Source organism: Triturus cristatus, chromosome 4_2, assembly GCF_964204655.1.
Source record: "Triturus cristatus chromosome 4_2, aTriCri1.1, whole genome shotgun sequence".
Classification (NCBI taxonomy): domain Eukaryota; kingdom Metazoa; phylum Chordata; class Amphibia; order Caudata; family Salamandridae; genus Triturus; species Triturus cristatus.
The window spans coordinates 500,660,964-500,685,309 of record NC_140586.1 but is presented as its reverse complement, the minus strand read 5'-3'; the positions used below and the strand labels follow the sequence as shown (position 1 = coordinate 500,685,309).

At 44.3% G+C, this 24,346-nt stretch overlaps 1 protein-coding gene across 3 annotated transcripts in view; it reads left to right on the top strand.

The window, feature by feature from the left end:
• The window catches only part of DNAI3 (dynein axonemal intermediate chain 3), a 958,656-nt gene that overhangs the window by 170,268 nt on the left and 764,042 nt on the right, over positions 1–24,346 (top strand). For 2 of the 3 annotated variants that reach the window (XR_014960642.1, XM_085602077.1), the window contains exons 3-5: positions 6,599–6,649; positions 16,032–16,216; positions 23,398–23,502. Coding sequence is in view for 2 of the 3 variants with exons in the window: in XM_085602077.1 (XP_085458203.1) it covers positions 6,599–6,649; positions 16,032–16,216; positions 23,398–23,502 (341 nt within the window). In the remaining variant the exon portion in view is untranslated. The remainder of the gene's footprint in view (positions 1–6,598; positions 6,650–16,031; positions 16,217–23,397; positions 23,503–24,346) is intronic. The other variant, XM_085602078.1, reaches the window with a different exon arrangement.

Here is a 24,346-nt window from a genome sequence, read left to right as displayed (position 1 = left end):
GACATGCAGGATTATACCATTTATTACAAACTTCTAAAACTCTAACATCCGATACTCTCCTAAAAGAAATGAGACACAACAAAGTTTCCAACTTACCTGATAGCTTTTTAATATCCAAAAATCTATTCATTGGCCTACCTTCAAGCATTTGAAGAAGCTTATTTACATCCCATAAAAAATTATATCTAGGTCTAGGTGGCCTCCGCAATCTTACTCCCTTCATTACTCTACAGACTAACTGTTCTCTACCTATAGAACAACCACCTATTAAACTATGACCTGCAGCAACTGCAGACCTATAACAGTTAATTGTCCTACAAGTTAAACCACTATCATACAAAGAAGACAAAACATTTGCCAAATCTGTGAAAGATGCCTCCACGGGATCCAAACCCCGTTTCATGCATCAACAAACCCATTTCCTCCATGCTCCAACATACTTTTTCCTGGTTCCTGGAGCCCAAGATTCATTGAGAAACTCTTGAGCCTGTTCCGAAAGGCCTCTGAACTGCGTGCCTCCCCTGAAATCTTCCAAACAAGACTCAACGCCCCTTCCAATTCCAAGGATGAAAATCTTCTGTCCCTATAAGAACATCCTCCGGAATCAAAAGAGGCTCCTCTATAGCCAGTTCCAACATGCCTGGCATCCACGCTTGTCCCGCCCAAAAAGTTGTCACAATAATCAACTGACATCCCTGTCTCCTTATCATCAACAAAACTCTCTGAATCATCGCAAAAGGGGGAAAAGCATACCCCTTCACTTTGCTCCAATCCTGTTGAAACGCATCCACTTCCTCTGCTAACGGATCCGGTCTCCAACTGTAGTACCTTACCAGTTGATATGTCAGCCTTGACACAAACAAATCCACTTCCAATGGACCCCATATCTGACAAATTCTCCTGAAATAGTCTACATTCAGCTTCCAATCGCTGTAATCCCTCAGATATCTTGAATTCCAATCCGCCACTATATTCTCCATACCTGGAAAATTCTCTGCCTTCAAACCTATTTTCTGCTCTAAACAATAATTCCAGATCTTTTCTGCCAACTGAGTCAGATTCTTCGATTTGCTTCCACCCAACTTGTTTATATAGCGGACTGCCAAAACATGGTCCATCTTTAACAAGACATTGAAATTCCGTAACTTCTTTCCAAAACTCTGCATAGCATAAAATCCCGCTATCATCTCTGAACCATTTATATGATCTTATTTCTCCTACATAGACCACTTTCCTCCTGTCTCCTGATCCTCTAAACATGCTCCCCAACCAAATAGACTTGGATCTGTTTCTAATACAAAATCTGGACAAATCCCAAAGATCGCTCTTCCATTCCATGCCTCCAGATTTCTTAACCACCATATCAACTCCTCTCGTGCTTCTGACGATAAAACTGCAAGATCCCCATACCACATACCTTTCCTCAGGGAATCCGCCGTCAATCTCTGCAAGGCCCTGTAATGAAGCGGACCTGGAAAAACCGCCTGAATTGAAGAAGAAAACAGTCCAATCACTCTTTCTAAACTCCTTAGAGACACTCTCCTTCCTCAACAGTCCCTTCACTTCTGACTTTATCTTCGCCACCTTCTTCTCTGGCATACTTAATGTCTTTTTTATTGTGTCTACCACAAATCCTAAAAACTCCAAACACTGACTTGGTTCTAAAACTGATTTTTCCTTGTTCACAATGAAACCCAAGTCCTCCAAGGGTCTCATAGTAAGATCCAAATGTATCCTCAAACCCTCCGGACTCTGAGACAGAATTAAAACGTTATCTAAGTACATTATTAAACGTACACTTCTCTCTCTCAAATATTTGGCTACAGGCTTCAACACCTTCGTAAAACACCAAGGTGCCGACGCTAGACCAAATGGGAGAGCAGAAAACAAAGAGCTCCCCCATCCAGCTGAATTGCAGGAACTTCCGACTCTCCCTCGCACCTGGAATCGTGAAATACGCATACTTCAGATCCAATTTCACCAACCAGTTGCTCTCTTTAAGAATGTCCCTTAACAGATGGATCCCCTCCATCTTGAAATGTCTGTGCACCACAAACTGATTTAATCCTCTTAAATTTATCACCGGCCTCCATCCCTTTTCTTTCTTTTTCACCCAAAAAACTGTGCTTACAAATCCACGATCCTTCTCCAAAACCTTTTGAATTGCCCCTTTTCTCAACATCTCGTTCACCTCCTCTGCAACAATTTCTTGCAGATCCCTCTGAAAAACTAACAGTTTTGGTTCCTCCAACTGAAAAGGCTCCTCCTCGAAATCTATTACATAACCTTTTACAATCTGAATTACCCAATTGTCCCTTGTAAGTAACTCTCAGTTTTTCAAAAACCATTGTAACCTTCCCCCTATCTCGCAAGGGAAAGAACCAGTAATGATCTTCGTACCTACCTTGTGAACCTTGATTGAACGGCGCATGTCCTCTTCCTTGACGCGCTCTGCCACCTCTTCCTCTCTGAGGGTAAAAATCAGTCGCTGACTGAAATCCTCCGAATGCTGCACGTCCCTGCGACTGAGCCCTACTGATGTTTCGGCCAGGGAAACGGGCTCTTGCCCCAGCCCTGTCAAAAACTGCTCTTGAAAAAACTCTTCTAAGAGAAGATTGCGCCTTGTCCAAACTAGTGAAGGTTGTTACATATTTACTAACTCCCTTCACCAAGCCATCACCGAAAAGATATCCCCTTGTATCTTCTGTTGGTTCCTTTTTTGCAAAATCACACAACTTGGGGCTTATTTTCATCAGAATTGCTTTCCTTCTTTTAGCAGATAATGCTGAATTCACATTTCCCAAAAAACAAATGGCTCTTTGAGCCCAACCTCTTAAGAGCTCATTATCAATCTCTACACTCTTCATTTTCGCTTCTTCTGCCATGTCTAAAATGCGAGCCAAAGGCCCTAAGACACCCAACAACCGGTCCATGCACTGCTTAAGTGCCCTTTCTAATCCCTTCCTTGGGTCTCTCCCAATTTGAAGAGATAACTTGTAAGATCTGGATATAAATCTGGGGTCATACATGCTTTCCCGTCCACTACCGGACGCGAACACTCTGCCCTCATAACTGCTCTTGCCTCTTTCTCAAGAGGTCTTTTAATCCAAAGTTTAAGAAAACTAGCAACATGTGGTAGCGGTCACCAGTCTGAGCTTCTTGGATGACGTATTGACTCCGGGCTAAACATATCCTCACCCTGAGGATCCTTTACAATTCCTTTCTCCTTCCTTTCTTTTTCCACTTTGTCAAAATCTAGATCCCAATTGTCATCCATGTAATTCTCTAGCACAAACTCATCTGCCTCCTCTACAAACTCCTGATTTAGGAGCTCTTCTTCTTCATTATCTCCATCTTTTGTGCCGCTTAGGACACCCTCTTTTGTTCCGCGACAGACACCCTCCTCATTTGTGTTGCTAGGCTCACCTTTAATTCCTTTCATAAATCTAATTCCAACTTCAATATTTTTTCTTTCCTAGCCCTTTTTCCATATCTTCTCTCATCTCCTCCCTCCCTACCCTTCCCCCATTGACCAATATTAATCTTCTGAGCATTCCACTGCTCTTTTTTTCTTTTTGAGCACACTTTCCAAAACCTCTTTCATTGAGGATCTCATCTCTTCTTGAACAACCTTCCTCAAATTTGCATCCGCAGTCTGAGTAGACTGTGCTCACTCTGCGTTCTCCATTTCAAACACTAAACTCCCTTTCAAATTATCAACTTCCTAATTTATTAATTTTTCTTCAAATTTCTTACTTGCTATACACTATAATTCTAAAAACCACTTAATCTTCCTTCTATTACCTTTAAATCATTTCTTAAATATTAGTATTTACATAATCTACTCGCTCCGCATCAGCTGACTAACAAAGAACAGCTGACTGTCAAATTAGCCGGCAGCGCTACGGTAATAATTCTTGCGCAACAAAACAAAAACTTAAAATGGCCTCCAAGCGTCACCACTAAACTTGCACAGTGACGCGATACGGAACACCACAAGGCACAACTCTTTTCTAAAAAAATCCGTTCCTTTAAATGGCCTCCAAGTGTCACCACACAACGTGCGTGATACGGCATATTATATGACACAACCTTGCGCTATGGAACCCCCTCCCCTCGCGCTATGGAGCTTCATCCGCAGCGAGCAACTCAAATTAAAACAACGCTCGCGCTGCAATGGTTAATGCCTTCTTTTCTTAAAATTTACATAAACTTGTTCCTACAAACTTCACAAGCCTATCATACAACAATAACATTCAAAATCTTCACCCACCAATCCCTACTTCTAAATGACCCGTAAATTGGGTCTTTTAACTAACATATCTAAACCATTAAAATATTAAACTCCTATTTTACAAAAAACTATACTTAAACTAACAACATCTCGTAATCTAATAAATATAATGTGCGCATGCAACACTGCAATACAATATTTTACTAAGATAAACATTTAAAGGAGTACCTATCTGTCAAGGAGCAGCAATTAAAAGAGGAAGATGGCTGCTGTCATGGAGTTTATATATGTATTGGACATTTGGACATTTGTTTGTGATGTAATACTTGGAAGTACTGCAAGGAGCTTGGCAATAAAAGTTGATGCATAATGCTAGCCTCCGGTCCTGTCATGAAATTAAAATCTATATAATTTTTGGATGTGCTCCAGTGGAAAGGGAGCAAATTTACATATCCTCCCTGCGTCACAGACTCCGTCAACCGCACTTATTTATTCACACATGCATTCATTGGTGGGGCCCATAACACCAACACTCACACTTCTCCCCCAGGAGGAATGAGGAATCCGCTGGACATGTGGGGGCGTACCTTATTACCTATAGGGAAGGAAAAACTTGTTACAATATATACATTTTTACATCAATACCTATAGGATCCTAACCTTAACATCAAGGCACTCCACCACTTGGTCGATGGACCAATTAGTTGGACTGGTTGATGGTGATCTAGAACCAGCTAAAACACATTAAAGCTTTGGAATCCTTATTTAGTGTCCTACTCAAAGAACCACAAACTCATTCTTTGTTAATCAATGTTTAGTTTATCTAATTGCTTGCTTTCAGTTGCATAATTAGCATTTCGATCAACAAGGTTCAAATTTACTTACTCAACACAATTTTAACATGACATTTATATTTACCTATTCTTGCTATCGGGGTCTTTCCTAATTCAGTTAGCTGTGCATCACCCAAATCCTTTTGAAAAATCGTCCCAATCGAATGCAGGCCAAAACTCAATAAGTCCGAAAAGTTCCTTCGCTCAGCACGGCAAAGTCCCAAAGATATCCAACGGACCAAGCAATCGTGTAAGCAGGTCGATCACACAAATTCAGGACACCCCTCTGGAACGCACTAACTCCTCCGGAACGCACACTACTCCTGGACGCACTCTACTCCTCCCTATTCTACTATCCTTTTATAACAAATTCGGGGGAACGTGTAACATTTACTGAATTGGGAACGTTTCGGGATTGGTTAAATCTCTTAAAGTTACAAACTAATTCTCTATTTCTCATAAACCGGGGTTCTCATAAGATTTGTCATGTCATACTCTTAGCTCATACAGTTCTCATGCGAAAATGTCCGATGTTTCTACATTTTGGCTTTCCGTTATAGGTGGCTATTGTTCCTTCGGGTAATATACACTGACTGAAATCTGGCAGTCCTCCACTTTCCTATCCTTGACCAGGAACACTGTGCTCTGAATTGAGGATGCCTGGAGATCTTCGGAGCCATCCGAGTCTGGGCAGTAGACATCGCGCTCACAAGACGGTGGCCACTTCCGAACTCCATTTTGAATGTCATGGCTTGGTAGGCCCGAATGCCAACTTAAGCAAAACAAACATAAAACATAATTAATATACATAAATGAAGATTCTAATGTTTAAACCCACACTAATCCCATTATTTATTAGTATTTTCCTAGTTTATAGCGACATTTAAAGCAATAATACTCACCATTTGGTCCCAACAGGAACGCAAACGTCACCAAAGCAACATAAATCATGCAATTATCTATCACCACACATTCTATTGTTAATAGGCGTCCCACAGTTAGTCATTAAAGTTATTCTGCCATGCAAATAGCAATTAGTCCCACGTGTAATTCGTGTTTATCAAAGCTGTACTTTGTTGATTAATAAATCGCAGCACACAGTTAATACAGGTTAATATATAAACTGATTACGTCATTAGTATTTTCATGCAAAATAGAAAAAGGTATACAATATTTTGTTTTACCTGCTCCATCAGATGCACAAAAAGCTAAATTTATAAGCATGTTTTATTTTAACAATATAGTAACGCCATTTTCAGAAACAAAATCGGTGTGAAAGCGTTAACAGCTCAGGTTTAGACACCACACCACAAACCTATTTGTTACACGCTGATTATCTTGTGCATATACACATCTGTATTCATCCAAAATAACCTGGCAGAGAAATACGGAAGTATTTCTCAATTTTGCATTGCTGATGGTGTGTCATATACTGCCATGAGACTAATATTTTATATTTGATTACTAAATATTGCTACGTTTGAAATAATATGCTTAGGTCAAACATTTGAAATGTGCCATATTTTTTCAGCCAAAAAGAAAGATGAAGCGCTTGCAGAAGCACACTCTGTTGAAATCCTAGGTAAGTGATGCATTCTTATAACATGTATTCACATTATCCAATTGATATTAATTGTGGTAGCATGAGAAAAGAGGGGGAATTGGGGAATGTGTGGCTTAGTTGAGGCAAACGTGCTGCATACGATACCTCTGTATGATCATCCTGGGGAGAGGCAGGTGAGCACTTTCTTTAACAATAACTAAAAAAGAGATCTAGCTTTTTATAGATACGTTTTTTTAATAAAGATACATAGTAACTCCATGTTTAGAGCAATCCTGTTTACTTAATATTTAGTGGCCTAAACACAGATAATACCGAGTTGAGAAAAGCACTTTAAGTTGGGAATGTGCAGTGGAAATGAATGTTGAAAGGTATGGATTTAGATTCCATTTTGCATCTGTTATTAACTGTGAGTAAAATGAAAACTTTTTTTATCTGTTAGGAATACACTTAATATGAAATGTCTGATTAGACGTTTAATCGGAAATAGGTAGTCTCCCCACCAACATTTAAGTGACAATAGGGGCTAACAGACTATGATTTGTGCAGGCTGTGTTTTAACAGCATGATATGTAGGCCTAAATCTCAGTTTTATATTTTTTTGTACGAAAATATCACAAATTCCAAATCTGTGGGTAGATGCATCTGTTTGACAAATCTTTCGTTATATATGTTTTAAAAGTTGTCAGTCATGTTTAGTTTCCCTCTGCTGAAACCATCTGTAGCTTGCGCCTGTTTGTTCCACGTGACACCTCATGTTTCCTGAGGCATTGTAGACATGTACTCCTCTTCAAAGGATTGCAGTACATTGGGGTTAGAGGGCATTGCTGTACACCACAACAGCAGATATAGCAATTGCTCCTTTTTAGGTCTCGGGACCATCCGGTCGGCAGACCGGAAGTCCGGTGTTTTAATGTCTTTGAGAAGAGGGGCTTGCACCCGCCCCTCTTCTCTCCTGTTCTCCATTGGCTGGCCTCTTAAATGCTGGCCAGCCACTGGAGAAGAGGTCAGTCACTCCGTTGAAGCCCCGTCTTTTCCGGATCGGGGGGCGTGTTTTTTGCGAGAAGTCTCAGGGAGGAGACAACAGCAAAACACGCCCCCAAATCCAAAAATGAGGCTCCCTTTCTCCGAGGCATTTTTGCTGTGCCTCGGTGAAAGGCGGTGGTGTCTTCCGGTGCCCTCGGCTTGTTCTTTGCTTCCGTGTCTCGTCCTGCTGCTGTTTTCGGGTCCTTCTGTGCTCTCACGGATTGTCTTCCTCTGTGCTGGGAGGTCACTCATGCTTGCAGTCACGCTTCATTGCTGCCAGCTAACATCTCACCTTCCCGCCTGCTCGTGCCCTTAGGTCCATACACATTCTGCAGACGCTCGGCTCCAGTAAACATCCAGCAGTGCCCCAACCCTACTGACTCTCTACGTCTGCTGCCCCGGAGTTTAAAGGAGAAATAACGCTCCCCTGCTCTGTGTTGTGCGCGGATGGGCTGCATTACTGTGCAGTAATGCCCTGTGTGTGTCAACATGTCCGACACTGCTTACAAACACCACGTCATGCTACTGCGCCGGAACAAATGCCCAATATGGGCCAGTATGGCTGACGCTGATTACAAGGCCCGACGGCTGCCTCCTTTAGGCATGGCGGGTTTTCAGACATTGGGTCAACTCTGAGAAAGGCAGCTGCTCAAAGTTTGAAAGCTGCCTCACTGTCACGACGGAGCAAAGGACTTGTATCTAGAGCTCGTTGGTGCTGATGCTGAGGATTTACTTATTCCTTTTCTGCCTGCTCCCTGCACCGGCCCACCTGACACCTCACAAGTTTCAGTAGCTGTTGCCCCTCCTGGGGCCCTTGCACGTAAGATCACGGGAACCAGACTGGGAGGGCACAGAAACTCGAGTGCCTCTTGGGGTGAACAGGTGCCCGCCTGGAACCCCGCTGCCATCATGCGTAGGGGCCGCACTACGTGGCACCCAGGGAGGTCCGACTCTCGGGCTCGAGGCAGGAGGAAAGGTGCGTGCACAAACGGAAGCAGCAGTTGGCCGCAGAGCTGGTCCTCTGCAAAGTCCACGTTGTCAGTTCAGCAATGTCTATATCGTCCTGTCCAGCCTGCAGTTCCGGGGAGGAATGCCCAAGATTAAATTATCCCTCACCTCCCGCAGTGCCGGCCCAGTCCTGCTCTCCTGCCCTCATGGGGGCTGGTCAACCCTCTGGCAAGAGAGAAGAGCAGGGAGCAGAGGCCAAAGAGTCGCGTGAGTGGTGGAGGGTTAGGAATCCACAGGTACCCCCAGCCTATCACCACCACCCCCTAAACAAGGTGAGCCTTCTCAGTGTGTCTGGCCTGGTGCTTTGGTGTGCGTGCACCACTTTTGCCATAGCTTATTTACTTAAAAGTTAGAGAAATAGTTGGGCCTCCAGAGGTTTTCTTTGAGGAGCGCACAACATCTAAATATACATGGCACATGCTCCAGTAGCCGCGCTGAGACCACCAACCTGATTTCGAATATATTGTACCAAGGATTAATCTGGAGATCAAACACTGCCAAATTATGCTGAGCTACTAGGTGTGTCATTGTTTTAAGTATGAGCCCCATTCTTTTTCCCTCTAGGTCCCTCCTCATTACCGTACGAAACATTTGATTTGGAGCTCTGGTTATTTAGATTTGCAGTATTTCTGTGCTTTTTGGTGCTCCTTTTATTAGTGTTCCCTGAAAAGTGCCATTGTGCATTCTGTAGAATATGCAGGAAATCCGCAACAGTTGTGTTAGTCGTCTTTCTGCGTTTGGCATCTTCTAAAATTTGAACACAAACTTAGAAAAAAGACCGAAAATGTTCCTGGTTGTAAAGAAATATAAAGGGTTTGTTTCTGCTTTGAGGGCTATAACATTACATTTAAAAACGAAACTACATGTTATGCTTTTTGACTGCCCTTTTCCATTCTTTATTTGTAAACATGAGGTGTTCTCGCATAACCCTAGTGGACCGTTCAGTTGACAGTTTCAAATTATTTTTCCTGAATTTAATGGAAGCATAGAGGTGTTTGGCAATTTAACGAACTCCCGTGAAGAAAATTATATTAATACCAGTTTTAGTTTTTAATCGGTTACTGGTATTTGATTGTATTTTTGGATCCAATCGACATCCGTTTTTTTCTTCGGAGATAGTGTAACATCGAAAAATGCTGTTCTGCAGCAGTATACAGGGCAAACCCTTTGTTGCTGCTCAACGGGAATGGCCACAAATAAAACTTAGATTCGTTTTAGCAAAAAGTACATTATTCTTTGATCATGAACACTAATGTATACTGGACAATTAATTATTATTATTTTTTTGTTGTTGCTGTTTTACATCGCACCGACTTGGCCTAATGACATTAGAGCACTTTGCTTTACTAGAGAATCTGAGTAGTTTCACGTTTTTAAGGCATGCGGAGATAAAGTTCTCTGCCCAGAGTCCAATAATGATGAGCCAAAGCCGGGATTCGAAACTGGTTCCCCAGCTCTGAAGTCGGCAGCTATGTACTGTAGGCCACAATTCCTCCCTAGATACATATTTATGCTTTTGTTTCTGCTGTGGATGAGAAATTAAAATAAAAGTGCACAAAATCTCATCTAGCCCCTAAGACTGGCTTAATTGATTTGTCCATTTTAGTGCTTTGCTTTTAGCGCCTCTGATCCTAGTGTAATGCAAAATCCTTACTGTGGAAGAAATGGCTATTAAGACTTGCTTGTTTGCAAGGCAAATTAACTGGGAGACATCCGCAGTGCGCTTATTGGAAAGTGCCGATGAGGGGTGGGCAGACAGGAAATCTTGGGGTGAATACCTCTGCATGTGTATATTTTTGTGAAAATGGAACACATACATTTACTTGCAATGCCATACGCAACACGAGATCACCAATTTCAGGAGATATCAAGTCCAATTCTCTAAAGAAGTGCTGGGCCCATATTGCACAAAATGTGGATCCCCGTTCTCACAAAATGAGCCCATCTGTTGTGGGATGGGCAAGAGGGTGAATGCAGCAGCAGCACTACCAAGGTTCTCTGTGAATAACAGTGCCACCAAATGCTTAGTTCTTCTTTGGTTCCCATCGTCCATGTGAATGAAGGAACATGGATCTACGGACATTAGCAGGCTCCTGGCTCTCCACCAAAATGAGGTCCCTTTCTCTAAATTCTTTCTTTTTCGTTTCCACCTCTAACAAATGCGTGAAATTTGAAATGTGCATAGCAACATTCAAGCACGGTAAGAGCAAAGGTATATTGGGTGCGCCTAGACTGGACGAGCAGAAACTGCCTTCTCTGGCTTACAATTTACTCCTTTCCATGTGCCTTCTAAGATCATACGTTGAGGAAGGCCGTCTTGGAGTGGGCACACCTACGTGAACATGGATTACATGCATGAATGCTCTGGCAGTGCCGTACGTAGGCTGTTTGTGAACAGCCATTGAGCATATTGCTTATTGTTTGCGGAACCACAATGGATTGGCAGCTCATAAGACATTTTGTGGAAAGGCTTCAGGAGTGAAAGTAGTGATAGTGTGCCTTATTCCTCCAAAATAACTGAAGCAGCACAGGTTAGCACAACACGCCATCATTTTGTACCAGCCTCTTCTGGTTTTACTTGGGAGCATTGTCCACCAGGAGCACATTTGGGTTAATCACTCAGTTATCTGTGAAGCATGTCTGCATCTAGCGCCAAGCACACTATGCATTTATAGGCTATTTGAACAGCCTTTAACAATAAAAAAACACCTCGACTAAAGTTAGCTAGTAAAAGAGTTGTGTAGAAATGCCTTTTGTAAAATCCTTCTATATTATTTTGCCCGCTTGCTTTACATTTAGAGTGTGAGCTTAATTTCAGTACCCTTTTGTAGGTCTTGCCTACCTGACAGCGCAAGATCTATTGCCAGCTTACATTGAGCCTAGAAGCCTGCCCACTTCTTACCATTGGTTGGACTTATTGTCCCTCTCACTCACTTGCTTTTTATTTGTTAACTTTTGTGAGCTTTCCTCCTCCTCCCTGTTGTGTTTATCCCACCCCTGGAGAAAGGGCACATTACTTGTGTCCTTCCACTGCTTACTTTCCAAGCGCTAGCGCTTTCTTTTTGGTTAAGCACTCCATGAGTGCATGTGCTTTTTCCAGCTCTCTCCCTCGTGTATTTCTCCCCCAGGACCCTTCTGCCCCACTCCATGTTTCTCTCTCTCTCGCCCATGTGCTTTTCTCCTCCCCTCACCCTCTGGATACTTATTCCACCACACTCCTTGTTGCTTCCCCTGCCCTCTGTGTCGGTTCCCTACGCCCTCTGTATAGGTCCTCCCCACCCTCTTTGTCATTTCCTCCCACGCGCACCTTCCATGTTGCTTCCGCTCCAACAATCAACCCTCCGTGTGCTTCCCTCACTCACTTAAACAAGCATTTACAATGCGATGGTCTCGGCATTGGTAAAGTTAGAGCTATTGGCATTGCTCATGACATTATTTTTGTTTATGTTTTTGTTTTTAAAACATGTAGAGAAACGGCATTGTTGTTTACAATGTCAATAGCTTAATCAGTGTGTGTGTAGGTGGCTCTGTGTGTGGGTGCAAATGCAATAGGTCTTGCATTTGAGAGTGATTAAGCTATTGACATTGTAAATAACAATGCCATTTCTTTAAATGTTTTAAAAACAAAAACATAAACAAAAATAATGTCATGAGCAATGCCAATAGCTCTCACTTTACCAATGCCGAGACCATTGCATTGTAAATGCTTGTTTTGAGAAGTGGAGCCATTCAAGGCACAGGGTAAAAGGCAGATAGGACCTGGAAGGATGGAGATTTTCTTTGATCTTTTGGAATCAGGAGTGGGTCCACTTTAGTCAAAGAGGAGTATGGGCAAACATGGACCTGCCATTTTGGTTTGTTGTAGTATAAGGCACTCGGGATAGCCTTTGGAAAATGGCATCTTTCTGAAACACGACCTGTGTCACACTGTGATAAGGTGGGGAAACTTTGAGAAATGTAGTTTGATTGAGATAGGTTTATCACAAATCACAGCTGAGTTTACAGTTTAAAAATTATTGTAAGGACACCCTAAGACTTTCTTGCTGCCTGCTGAAGAAATCTCATTTGCCTAATATAGGACTGTGAAGAGAATTGTCTTTATCTTCATCTTTAACGATACTCCACTCCAAAGGCTCTAGAAGATAGCCTCTTGTTGAGCGATAAGACCAAAGATATTTTGCTCCTTACAAGGGGAGATTGTTTCCCTGTTGAAGATTTCCTCCTGTCGTGTGCAAAGATCCAAGAGACAGGGAAAGCTGTATCTACCTGGAAAAGATCCAGTCAACCAATTGCAACTGGACAATGGCTGTGGACCTGACTTCGAGTTGTGGGGAACCTTTTGATAACGTGAACCCATTGCTTGCAACCCAGGGAACTTCTTTGAAAGTTCAGAGACCTTTGCAGCACAAGGGAATAAGTTACAGAACTTGTCCATAAAGTTGGGGTTTACAAAATTTTTACCTTAAAAAGGCTGGGTCAATGACCTGGCTACATTTTTCCAGGTTTGTCCCTTTTGGAGCTTTAGACCACAAAGCTGATGCTGCAGAAGAACCACACAAAAAACTTTAATTCTACATTGTAGAGCACAGCTCAGCCACTCATTCTATCCTTGCCTCGCTCTAAATGTTCTACTTCTAGAAAATCCTGAAGGTAAAACATTTGACTGAGATGAACCGCCAGACCTTCCCCATACTAACTCCATAGGCTGCCAGCAGCAAAGAGTGCCTAGTTTCCAGTAACCCTTAACGTTTGACTAGAGTGAACCAACTCCTTGTATCCTACCCTGTTCCATCACTTGCCAACTTTGGAGGGTGAGGAGGTCCTAGTTAATATACATAGGTTTTGAGTTCCCGTTGTTTAATAAGAAACATTTCTCTTAATAACACCTGTTCCCTACGTCCAATTGTCTTCATTTTGATGTAATTCTAATGATTGAGGTTCATGTTCAACAACTCATTCGGTTCGACATTTTTAAATTATTTGTTTCTGAAATATAACATTGTTTGGGGGTTTTGTTGCTTAATTTCCACAGGTATTTTAGTTCTGGCTAGGGCCTTACTGCTTGTTCCAAGTTACAAAGGTCGAGCTAAGCATTTCTTAGAGAAACCTGGTTAATGTATAAGAAGATGTTTTTGTGCTTTGTGTCAGTTCAGCCACAACTTGCTTCATATCCGCTACCTCTCTCTCTCATGTGGCAGTTGACAAAGACGTGCTAAATTGGTCGGCATTAACAAAGCCAGTAACAGCATCTGCTCATCTGTGTATTTTATACTTCCAAGATAGCTACCACATTGCATGATGCAACATGGCATGATGCCAATCAAGCTTCATCTTGAAAGTGTATTATTATTCTTCCCATATGGCTGCCACTTTGCCTCACTCCACATTACATCAGAAAATGCAGTGGCCATCTCTAAAGTATTACATTCATATACTGCCAAGATGACTGCTCCTTTGCATCAGAGAATGCCGTTTACTAATACCGGTGCAATTTTAAAGCATCTGTCATTGGCAAAGCCAACAACTGTGAGCCGTGGGAGAGGAGTGGGTGGCGGTAGAGGTTCTGTTGGAGAGTGGGAACAAGGTGAGAGAAAGACAGGGAAGGGAAAATAGAGGTCCAACACTGAGCTGCAACAGTGCTCTGTGTGGGAGAGAGACGGACACCATGATCGGGAGAGGAGCAAAAGAGAGATGGGTCGGGGAAGAGAGAAACAGTGTAAGTGTACGTTCGATGAGGGAAGGCAGGAGAGAGAGACAAAAAATTACAACACATGCACTACTTTAGAGTGCTTAATTACAATGACAACAAAAAATAAAAAATTGATCCCTGATGTCAGCAGAGGAAGGATAAACATAAGTGAATTCAAAAACAAGGCTGAAACACATACTAGAGGAAACAAAATTAGGGAGCAAGGCCATCAAAACAAGAGGAGCAAAGTAAAATGCACCCAAAAAAATCCTATCAAGAGCAAACATTAAGCCTTCTCTAATACCTATACGAATATGGATTACACTGCTGTCTGTGATTGACACTTGAAGCTGTCCGCAGCAAGAATCCAAAACAATCTACAGGCATAAAAAAGAGAAAGGAACATTACAGGCACTAGAGGTCTGAAGGTTACTACCACTTTCAGCAATTCTATTGGCACCAACGGGTGCCTCAAGAATCACAGCAGAAGCCCAACCATAGCTCATACTACCATCAGAATCACAGCAGAAGCCTAACCATAGCTCATACTACCATCACCACATGTTATCAGTAGACTAGGAGGTTCCCTTTGTTCTCCTCAGGACAATTGCCAACCGCTCCCAAGCAACCACTTCCCCTCTTCAGTATTTACATTAAACACTGTGGTAGGTGTGGCGACACTCAGCACAGGGAAGAGTTGCAAAACAATCACAAAAGACAAACTGATCCCATTTGTTGTAAAAGAGTGGATGTATGCCGAGGCACAAATGATCGTCTCCTTATCGCTAGCGCTAGTGTCAAACCGGACCACCTGGAGTACCTGCTAGAAGATGTTCTTCTTTTACAACATGCAGAGTCAATAAGCAGAGTTAAGATCATACAGTCACAAAAACATTCACATAGGCACCTACTTGTAAGGACTAAGGGACAAAAGAAGAGTTCTGAAAAAATCATGGACCTCAGACTGCCAAACAAGTGGGAAAGAAAGAAACATTGAAGCTAGAGCTGATCACAGTCCTCCCTGACTTCGATCCTTTTAGCCATCATAGAAACCAACATCATACGGATTCTGCCAAAACTACAATCATGTACCACCGGAACAAGCTAGGAGAGAGTATGGCTTAAAAGGGCCATTCAGTGTAGAGAGAAAAAAAGCTCTCTTTAGTCAGACCTACATCTCGAACAATCACCAACAAATGCACATTCCTTAAAATTCCTTTGTTTGGTCATGTCTGCTTGGGTTTTGAGATCTATTGTGATATCATTAACCAGATGGACCCTTTAAAATAACAGGCAGGCCAATGCAATACGCAGAATTCAGACAACTTAAGTGGATTATTTTAGATGATGTTCTCAAATCTTCAGAGGGCATATGCCTTGTTGTCAGTATCATATTGACCTTGATTTAGTGTCCTTCAACTCTCTGCTTTTATAATGGACCTTCCTTTTAATCCTAAAACACCAGGTTATTTTATTGACCAATGTGATTGTTTACAAAGTCCTGTTGCTAGTGTGCCGTATGTGTGCTTTTAGGTATTTTAACATAGGTGCCAAAAGGATTCTGTTTTGTAGCGAGCTGTATCAGTGTGTGATGGGGTGCTGTCAATTGGTGCTTGAAGCTAGTCACATGGAATAGATAGCTGGTGGATATTAAATATTCTGTAATATGTTTTACTCTAGAAACTCCAGAGTACATAATTCCTCTTGTGATTACAACAATGACTCAAGAAATTTTTAATAGTCGTGTTGATGTGGATGTCACACCAGCAAACCCATACAAGCTTATAAAAAAGGAGGACATACTTCAGGATTTGAAAACAAGAGCTGCAGTTTCAGATTTTCACCCAGTCAAAAAAGTGGTGATGGTAGGTACTCTGTTTTTTTCTACAATAATCTTTGCTCAACACATTCTGCAGTGCATGTTCTGTCTTATGTTAACAGTCCATCTTATCAAAAATGTGTATGGGGAGCATTTTTACAGTTTTCTCTTTTTTGGTGGGTGGCTTTTATTATTAATATTCAGAGAGGTTTATGTGATTCCAATGGTAAAATATGAATTTGATTCAGTGGAATGCCTTGGTTTTGCATTGCTGGATCTTCATTGATAGTCATACGTGTTAGAATAATTTTCTGCTGTGTATGTGGATCCCGTAGCACTTTGCTCAGATTTCCATTTAAATATCACACCGTGAATCAGTGACCATCTGTCCATATAGTGAGCTGCGCCCTATAAAAGCCTATCTGAAAGAGACAATTAGTTATGGATTCCTCACCTTAGACTTAACCCCCGGCTTCAGACTGGATCCGGAGAATTTTTTCCCTCAGCAGTACCCCTGCATGTCGATAGGTGGTGTTGGTCGACTCCACATTCGTCGTTTGCGTCATGGTTGCCGGAATGACGTCACGTTATCAACTTAGACGCTGCCCTCGCACGCTGACGTCAGTTCTTTTTCCACGCCAGCCACCGCAGATCTGGAGAGAGTGGTACCTCGAGTCACTTTTTGACTCCATTTTTTGTGACTTTTGTCAACACCCTTTTTTGAGTCGATTGATTCCTGGTGAATGGAGGGATGTCACGTTGGACTGCCTTCAAGGCTTGTGACTCCTGTCACACATTGATGTCGGTCACGGACCCACACCTCGTGTGCCTTTGGTGCCTAGAGCACGACCACGACCCGAAGTCGTGCTCTGACTGCCGACCATGAATCCGAAGTCTTTGCAGAAGTGGTCCCGAAAGCTTCTAGAGGCCTGGCAGTTCGCTCCGCGCCATTTGTGGTCCTGGTCGAGAGGGAGGTCATTTGACCGGTCACGGAGCCACCACCACCATTCGTCATTGAAGTCTTTGTCTTCGGGTAAGTCAAAGCACAAGAAGAAGGCGAAGAAGCATAGTCACTCTCCACGTTCTCCCAGTCTGTCTGCCGACTGGAGGCAGAAGGGAGTCGTCCGGCTCCGCCCACCGAGCCTGGTGGGTCGACTCTGGCCTTCTCTTCCTTTCCGGGACACTGAGCAACCCCTGCCCAGATTCAAAGCCTTTACGAAGCCTTACATTCGGGGAGCCCAACTCTGCCTGCATGCCCTCGGGCCCCCCAGACTCGGTTGGGGGCTCTAGGCCTTCGATGATGGCGGCTTCGGCTCTGGAGCCTCAGGGCCCCAAGGATCTAGGCCTGGATCCGGAACAATGCCGGTCGACCTCGTGACACCTCCTGTGGCACCGAATCCAGTGACGACATCCCCGCCGCCTTCAACGCCGGTTGTGTCCCCAGCCGGCGTAGAGCCCGGCCTCCCCCTCAATGAGGACACGGTGCCGGACAGACCTCGCCCGACGTTGGGACTGGGGCCGACCGGTACTTTTGTACTCCTGTTCTCTCCTGATGTTTCCTACCACCCTGAGTGGCTCACAGGAGAGGGTGAAGAGGACTGGGAGGGATCTGTGGATCCTCTTGCAGACCAGTTGGAGGAACAGGACTGGAGAGAGGAGTTGGGTGAGGCCAGTGGTATGGACACCTCCCCAGAACTTGACATGCTATCTTCCCCTACCGTGGTTACAGAGGAGGGTGCATCTCATGCAGTGGTGTTGCGTAGGGAAGCTGAGGCCCTAAACCTCGAGCTTCCTATGGTGGCAGTCAGGGCTAACCTCCTGATAGAGGTGCTTCAACTGGCAGCTGCCTCCTCGGAGCCCCTGCTGTCGTTCAATGAGGCCCTTACGGACATTCTTTTGGGCACTTGGTCCAAGCCCAACACAGGGGCTCCTGTGGATAGGATGATTGCCCAATGCCACCGCCCGGCCCCGGGCAACCCCATTTTCCTCTCTTCCCATCCTACCCCTGAGAGCTTGTCAGTCCAAGCCTCCACGTCCAAAGGCGCATTCCCTAACGCACCACCTGACAGGGAATCCAAGAAGCTGGACCACCTTGGGAAGAAAATGTTTTCTTCCTCCAGCTTGGGGCTGCTGTCGGTGAACACCACATGCCTATTGGGCCGCTACTCCCACTCGGTGTGGGACACGGTTGCGCAGGTACTGCCACAGTGCCCAGAGGAAGCCTGGGCCGTGCTCTCCCGTGCTGTTGACGAAGGGAGAGATGCAGCGAAGTTCACCATCCGGTGTGGGCTGGACACCTCCGACTCACTGGGCAGTACAATTTCCACGTCAGTACCTTGGTTGAGGTCCACTGGTTTTTCAGGGGGTGTCCAAGCAAGGCATTTGATGGCCATCGCCTGTTTGGCAACAAGTCAGACAACGTACTCGAGCGCGTTAAGGATTCGAGGGCTACGGCCAGATCCTTGGGCCTCGCTTCCATCTACCGCCCGGCACAGTCTGCTTTTCGCCCCTTTCGTAGCTACAGAAGGGGTGCCCCGCCACACTCCGCCCAGAGCCACAACCCTGCGCAAGCTGTCCAACCTCTGCGCAGCCGAGGATGTGGATCCCACCGCCGTGGGTCGGGGGGCCTGCGGGCAGGCCAGTCCACCAGCGCCCCCTCTGCAGCAACCTCCAAACCCTCCAAGTCTGACCTTTCAGGCCCATCATTTGCCATCACTTCCCCCACTGGTTCAAAATCACGTCGGAAAGGTGGGTTTTGCAGATAGTCCGAAGGGGTTACTCCCTCCCCTTCGAGACTACCCCTCCATCCATGCCACCTCAATTCCATCGCATGTAGGAGGATCACCTGGCCCTTCTCCAACAGGAAGTTACGGCTCTCTTGGCCAAGGGAGCCATTGAGCGTGGTCCTGCCCTAGAAGTAGGTTGTGGTTGTTATTCCCACTACTTTCTGGTGCCCAAGAAGGACAAGGGCCACCGTCCTATCTTGGATCTCAGGAACCTCAACCACTTCCTCCGGAAGGAGAAGTTCAAGATGTTGACTCTGGCTCAGGTCCTGTCTGCTCTCGACCCTGGAGACTGGATGGTAGCATTGGACTTGCAGGACACTTATTTTCACATCACCGCCCTGCTGGCCCAACGGCGTTACCTGCGGTTCACGGTAGGCCACGAGCACTTTCAGTTTACCATGCTCTCCTTTGGCCTTACCAGCGCCCCTCGGGTGTTCACGAAAGTGATGACGGTGGTCGCAGCTCATCTGCACAGATCAGAGGTTCCAGTCTTGCCCTAGCTCAAAACTGGCTGTTAAAGGCAGGCTCGCCACAGGCAGTCGTCTCCCCCCTCCAGACTACAGCGGACCTCCAGCATTCGCTGGGGTTCACTTTCAATGTGCCGAAGTCACACCTTACTCCCTCTCAGAAGCTCCTTTTCATCAGAGCGGTTCTGGACATGACTCAATTTCGGGTTTATCCTCCCGAGCAGCGAGTCAGGGATATGCGGGCTATGATTCTGATCTTCCAGCCTCTTTCCTGGGTTTCGGTCAGAATGACCCTGAAGCTGCTGGGCCTCATGGCCTCCTGCATCCTGCGTGTGGATCATGCCAGGTGGTATATGCGGGCTCTCCAGTGGGACCTGAAGTTCCAGTGAGCACAGCATCAGGGGAATCTGTCCGATTGCGTCTAGATCTTGGAGAGCACTGCTCAACAATTGCAGTGGTGGCTCATGAACCAGGTTTGGGTCAATGGCAGATCCCTCTCCCTTCCCTAACCAGAGTTTACAGTGGTGACAGATGCATCACTTCTGGGGTGGGGTGGCCACATGGGAGAGGCAGAGATCAGAGGCCTCCGGTCTCCAGCTGAGTCCGGGCCCCACATCAACCTTCTGGAGCTTCGGGCGATTTGTCTTGCACTAAAGGCATTCCTTCCCTCTGTACGGGGAAGAGTATTGCAGGTGTTCACGGACAACACCACCGTCATGTGGTACTGCAATAAACAGGGAGGGGTGGTGGACCTTATGTCAAGAGGCTCTCCGCCTTTGGACATGGCTGGAACATCAGGGCATATCCCTGGTGGTTCAACACCTGGCAGGTTCTCTGAACGCCAGAGCGGACAAACTCAGCCGCAGGTGCATGATGGATTACGAATGGCGTCTTCACTCTGAGGTGGTTCAAAGTCTCTTTCAGCAGTGGGGAGAGCCTTGGTTAGATCTATTCGGCACCGAAGAGAACACGCAATGTCAGCAGTTCTGCGCATTAGAATTTCCAAGGCGGCACTCGCTAGGTGACGCTTTTGGTTGCAAGTGGAGTTGCAGTCTTCTATACACCTTTTTGCCTATACCACTTCTACCCAGAGTGCTGAAGAAGATCAAGTGAGGCTGGTTCCAAGTCAATCTTATGACTCCGGATTGGGCACAAAGAATCTGGTATCCCGAGCTGTTACACATGGCGATTGATCCTCCGATCAGACTGCCTCTTCAGGAGGATCTTCTGTCACAGCAGCTGGGGACAGTCCTCCACCCAAACCTGTCCAATCTACACCTCCTTGCGTGGAGATTGAGCGGCGGCACTTGACGGCTTTCGAACTTCCTCCCGAAGTCTAACGTTACCTTGGCAGATATCCCCAGAGACAGTTTAAGCCTGAAAAATTGCTTTGATTTCGAAACTCCTACAAGATATTTCCTGCTTAAACCAAAAATGTAACTTAGTCAAAAAAAGGTAATTGAGAGGGAGAAAATCCACTAAATACACAAAAACAACAATCACAAATTCTGATTGAATTTGTGGCCATTAAAAAAAACTGCCCATTCCTTATTCGGAGGTTGTCCACCAAATGATACGGCTTGCCACTAATTTTTATTTATGTATTTATTTGAGGTTGTATATAGCGCGAACATGACTGTTAGGGTATCAGAGCGCTTTACAGGGATAAACACGTTACGTGCAGGTTAGGCATAGGCAAGATTACAAGGATGGGGGTAAGGGAATTGATTACAATAGGACAAGGCCAGAATTATATACAGTGATCAGTACAGTACCAAAATCGGCGTAAAGAAATTGACTACAATAGGACAAAGGCTAGGGTTATATACAATAATTGGTACAGTAGAAAAGTCGCAACATGTCGGCGATAGAAGGAGAAAACCAGCAATTGTAATCAAGCGAACCAAAAGAAATCAACTGGCGGAGAGAGCTGGCAGAATCTTAGAAGGAGTGGGAATTGGTACACAGAGAAGGCCAAGCATTACAGGAGATTATGCACAGAAACCAAAGCCATGAAAGAGGCGGAGTGCACAACCTCAGAAAGTTAATGGAGGAATTTGCTGATTAGGAAGGTTTTGGCTTCCTATTTGAAGAATGGCAGAGACGGTATTGTCCTGATAGAGGAAGGTAGCGAGTCCGAGATTCTTGGTGCAGCTCCAAAGAACACTCAGTTGTAAGTTATCTCCTTGCGGAAGCGTGGTGGCTGGAGTACACGGTCTCTGGCGGACCGGGAGATTCTGGAACTCCCAGATACTACAATTTTCTGGGCAAGATATGCCAGGGAGTTCGTGTACAAGGCTTTGTGAGTGATGCAGGCCAGCTTAAGCTGGTTTCTACCTTCAAGAGGAAGCCAGTTCAAGGCCTTCAGATGTGGTGAAATGTGGTCAAATTGTTTTGTGCCAGATAAGAGTTTAGCTGATGCGTTGAGGCAAGCCTTTAGGGGGGCCATGGAAGTCTTTGGTGGGCCAGTAAGTGTAGAGCAGCCATATTCAATTCTGGAAATAACTAACGCCTGAACAGCGGATTCGAGGTCGGCAGTTTCAAGGAAGGGTGAGTGATGGCCACCGGTTGAATAGAGATAGAAACTAAATGCCATAGATGGTCCTCAGATTTAAGATAGTGCCATAGTATGTGAGGGTGGCATCTATATGAAAGTGGGTTCACTACATATATGGGATGGCTTTTATGTACAGAAGGGATAGGGCTCCATGGGCCCGATGTATCAATATTGGAAATAGTGATTCCCAAATTGCGATTGTCTGCGAATAGCAATTAAGTAATCGCTACCTCATAAATATTAATGAGGTAGGTCTCAATTTATGACCCATTAGGAATCACTAAAATTACAGGGATGGTGGTCTGCTCGGGTTAGCAGACCACCATGTCTGTGACTGCTTTTAAATAAAGCAATCTTTTTTTTTTAAATGCAGCCCGTTTTGCTTAAAGGAAAACAGGTTGCGTTTAAAAAAGAGAAATTAAAAATGTTATTTTCTTTTTTTAAGAGTAGGCAGTGGCCCATGGGACCGCTGCCTGATTTAAAAAAATGTTTGCGCCCACATTCACTAAGAGGAAGGTGTCCCTCAGGGACCCTATCACGTTTGGAAAAAGATTACCACCTAATTGAAGCAGGTGGTAAAATGTGAATGTTTAGCTGCCCCATTTCGGTTGCTAAACAATCTTACATGCCACTGCAGTTCGGTATTAGGAAAGGATGTCCTGAATACGCCCCTTCCTAATACCAAATCGATATGTATTCGCCATTCAAAATTGCAATCTGATAACATGTTACCGAATCGCAATTTGGGAATGATACGTACCAAAATGCATTTTTCTGGGCACAAACAGCCAGATTCTGTGAATCGGGTCGTTTCCGACCAGAAAAGTGCTGAATACATTTGGCCCTATGTGCTGAATGTACTCCTATATACACGACCAAGAACAGAGATGCTTGGTCATCAGACCAGGAACACAGTTGCTTCATTATCAGTCACACAATGACACACAAGCACCATAACACTCTGCTAATTTGTTCTCGCTCTCTATTTTTTTCTCTCTTCTGTTTTTGCTGAGTTGCTTTTCACAAACACCCCATGTCTTTCCTTCATCCCTCACTTAAAAGCTAGTGATCCAGATCTTAACACACGAATGTCAGCTAACATTAAAGCAGCTGGCTCTGTGGGGCCACTGCAACAGCTATACCATTGATAGCAATGGATCCAGCCATGTAATAAATTAAAGTGACAAAGAACTCCACAAATGCAAAAATAATGTTAATGTCTTTTGATGTTCATTTTCTGTAAGGTGTTTTTAAGCTTAATAGGGAGAACTTAATTTGTTGTCCATTTTGTTCAGCAGCTCCAGAAATATTCTTTAAGTTTTGGTATTAAACATATCATTAATCACCTACATTACTGTAGTAAATGTAACAGGCTCAAATACAATGGTGCTGTCTTCATATATTTTCTTCTTTTCAGGATTATCCAGGAGAAGAACTTTTACTCGTCTTGGATAGTGATTTCAAATATGGACAGAACTTTTATCTTATTTCAACTGAAGAGTGGAAAGAAAAAATATTAAATGTAAGTCATTATATCTATAAAATGTGAGACTATGTATGTGTGTGAAGTAGTAAGTTGAAGCAAGTATCATTCTTAGGTAAAGTCTCTGATACGTGAATCACTTGTTCTGAAGTTTGCAATAATCTGCAAATATCTGAGATAGCTATTCAAAGTAGCTGAATCTCGAACAGCCGCAGCCTGTGCAGGTAAGAGCAGTGGGGCGATGGGGCTGGCGGGGGGGGGGGGGCGTTGGGGGAGGGGGTTTCTACGGACGGGAATGAGGGAAAATTATTTATTTATTTAATTTTACCTCCTCATCATCCGTCAAACTCTCCCCCCAGTTGGCCCCAACTCCCCACCTCTCTTACCTGCACAAGCCGCGGCTGATCTCCAATGGAGATTAAAAGAATATTTAAGTAGTAGAGATAGTGTAGTGAGACAATCTCATTACTCATTCTCCATTGGAATTTCAAAATAAATATATATTAATTTTATAATGTCATGATTAACAGCAAAATAGGGCACCAATACGCATCCGGAACAGTTGTGCAGTATTAGAGGGAAGCAGGACAGTACAACATACGTATACACAGGCTCAGTACATGGCAGCAAGGAACAGCGTCAAGGAAAGATAACATTTATGGATAACCTGAATGACATTACGGTAGAGACTTGGAGTGGTATCACAGTAGAGGATTTGCGGCATCCTCAGCAGGGTCTAGATCGTAATATTTTAGCCAACCCCCAAAACCTTGAGGAATTTACGTGGACATCCCCATCTCTTATATATGACTTTTTTGGCCACCATGTACAGATCCGTCCCCACTTTCCACTCCCCCAAGTTTGGGACCTCTGGCACCTCCAG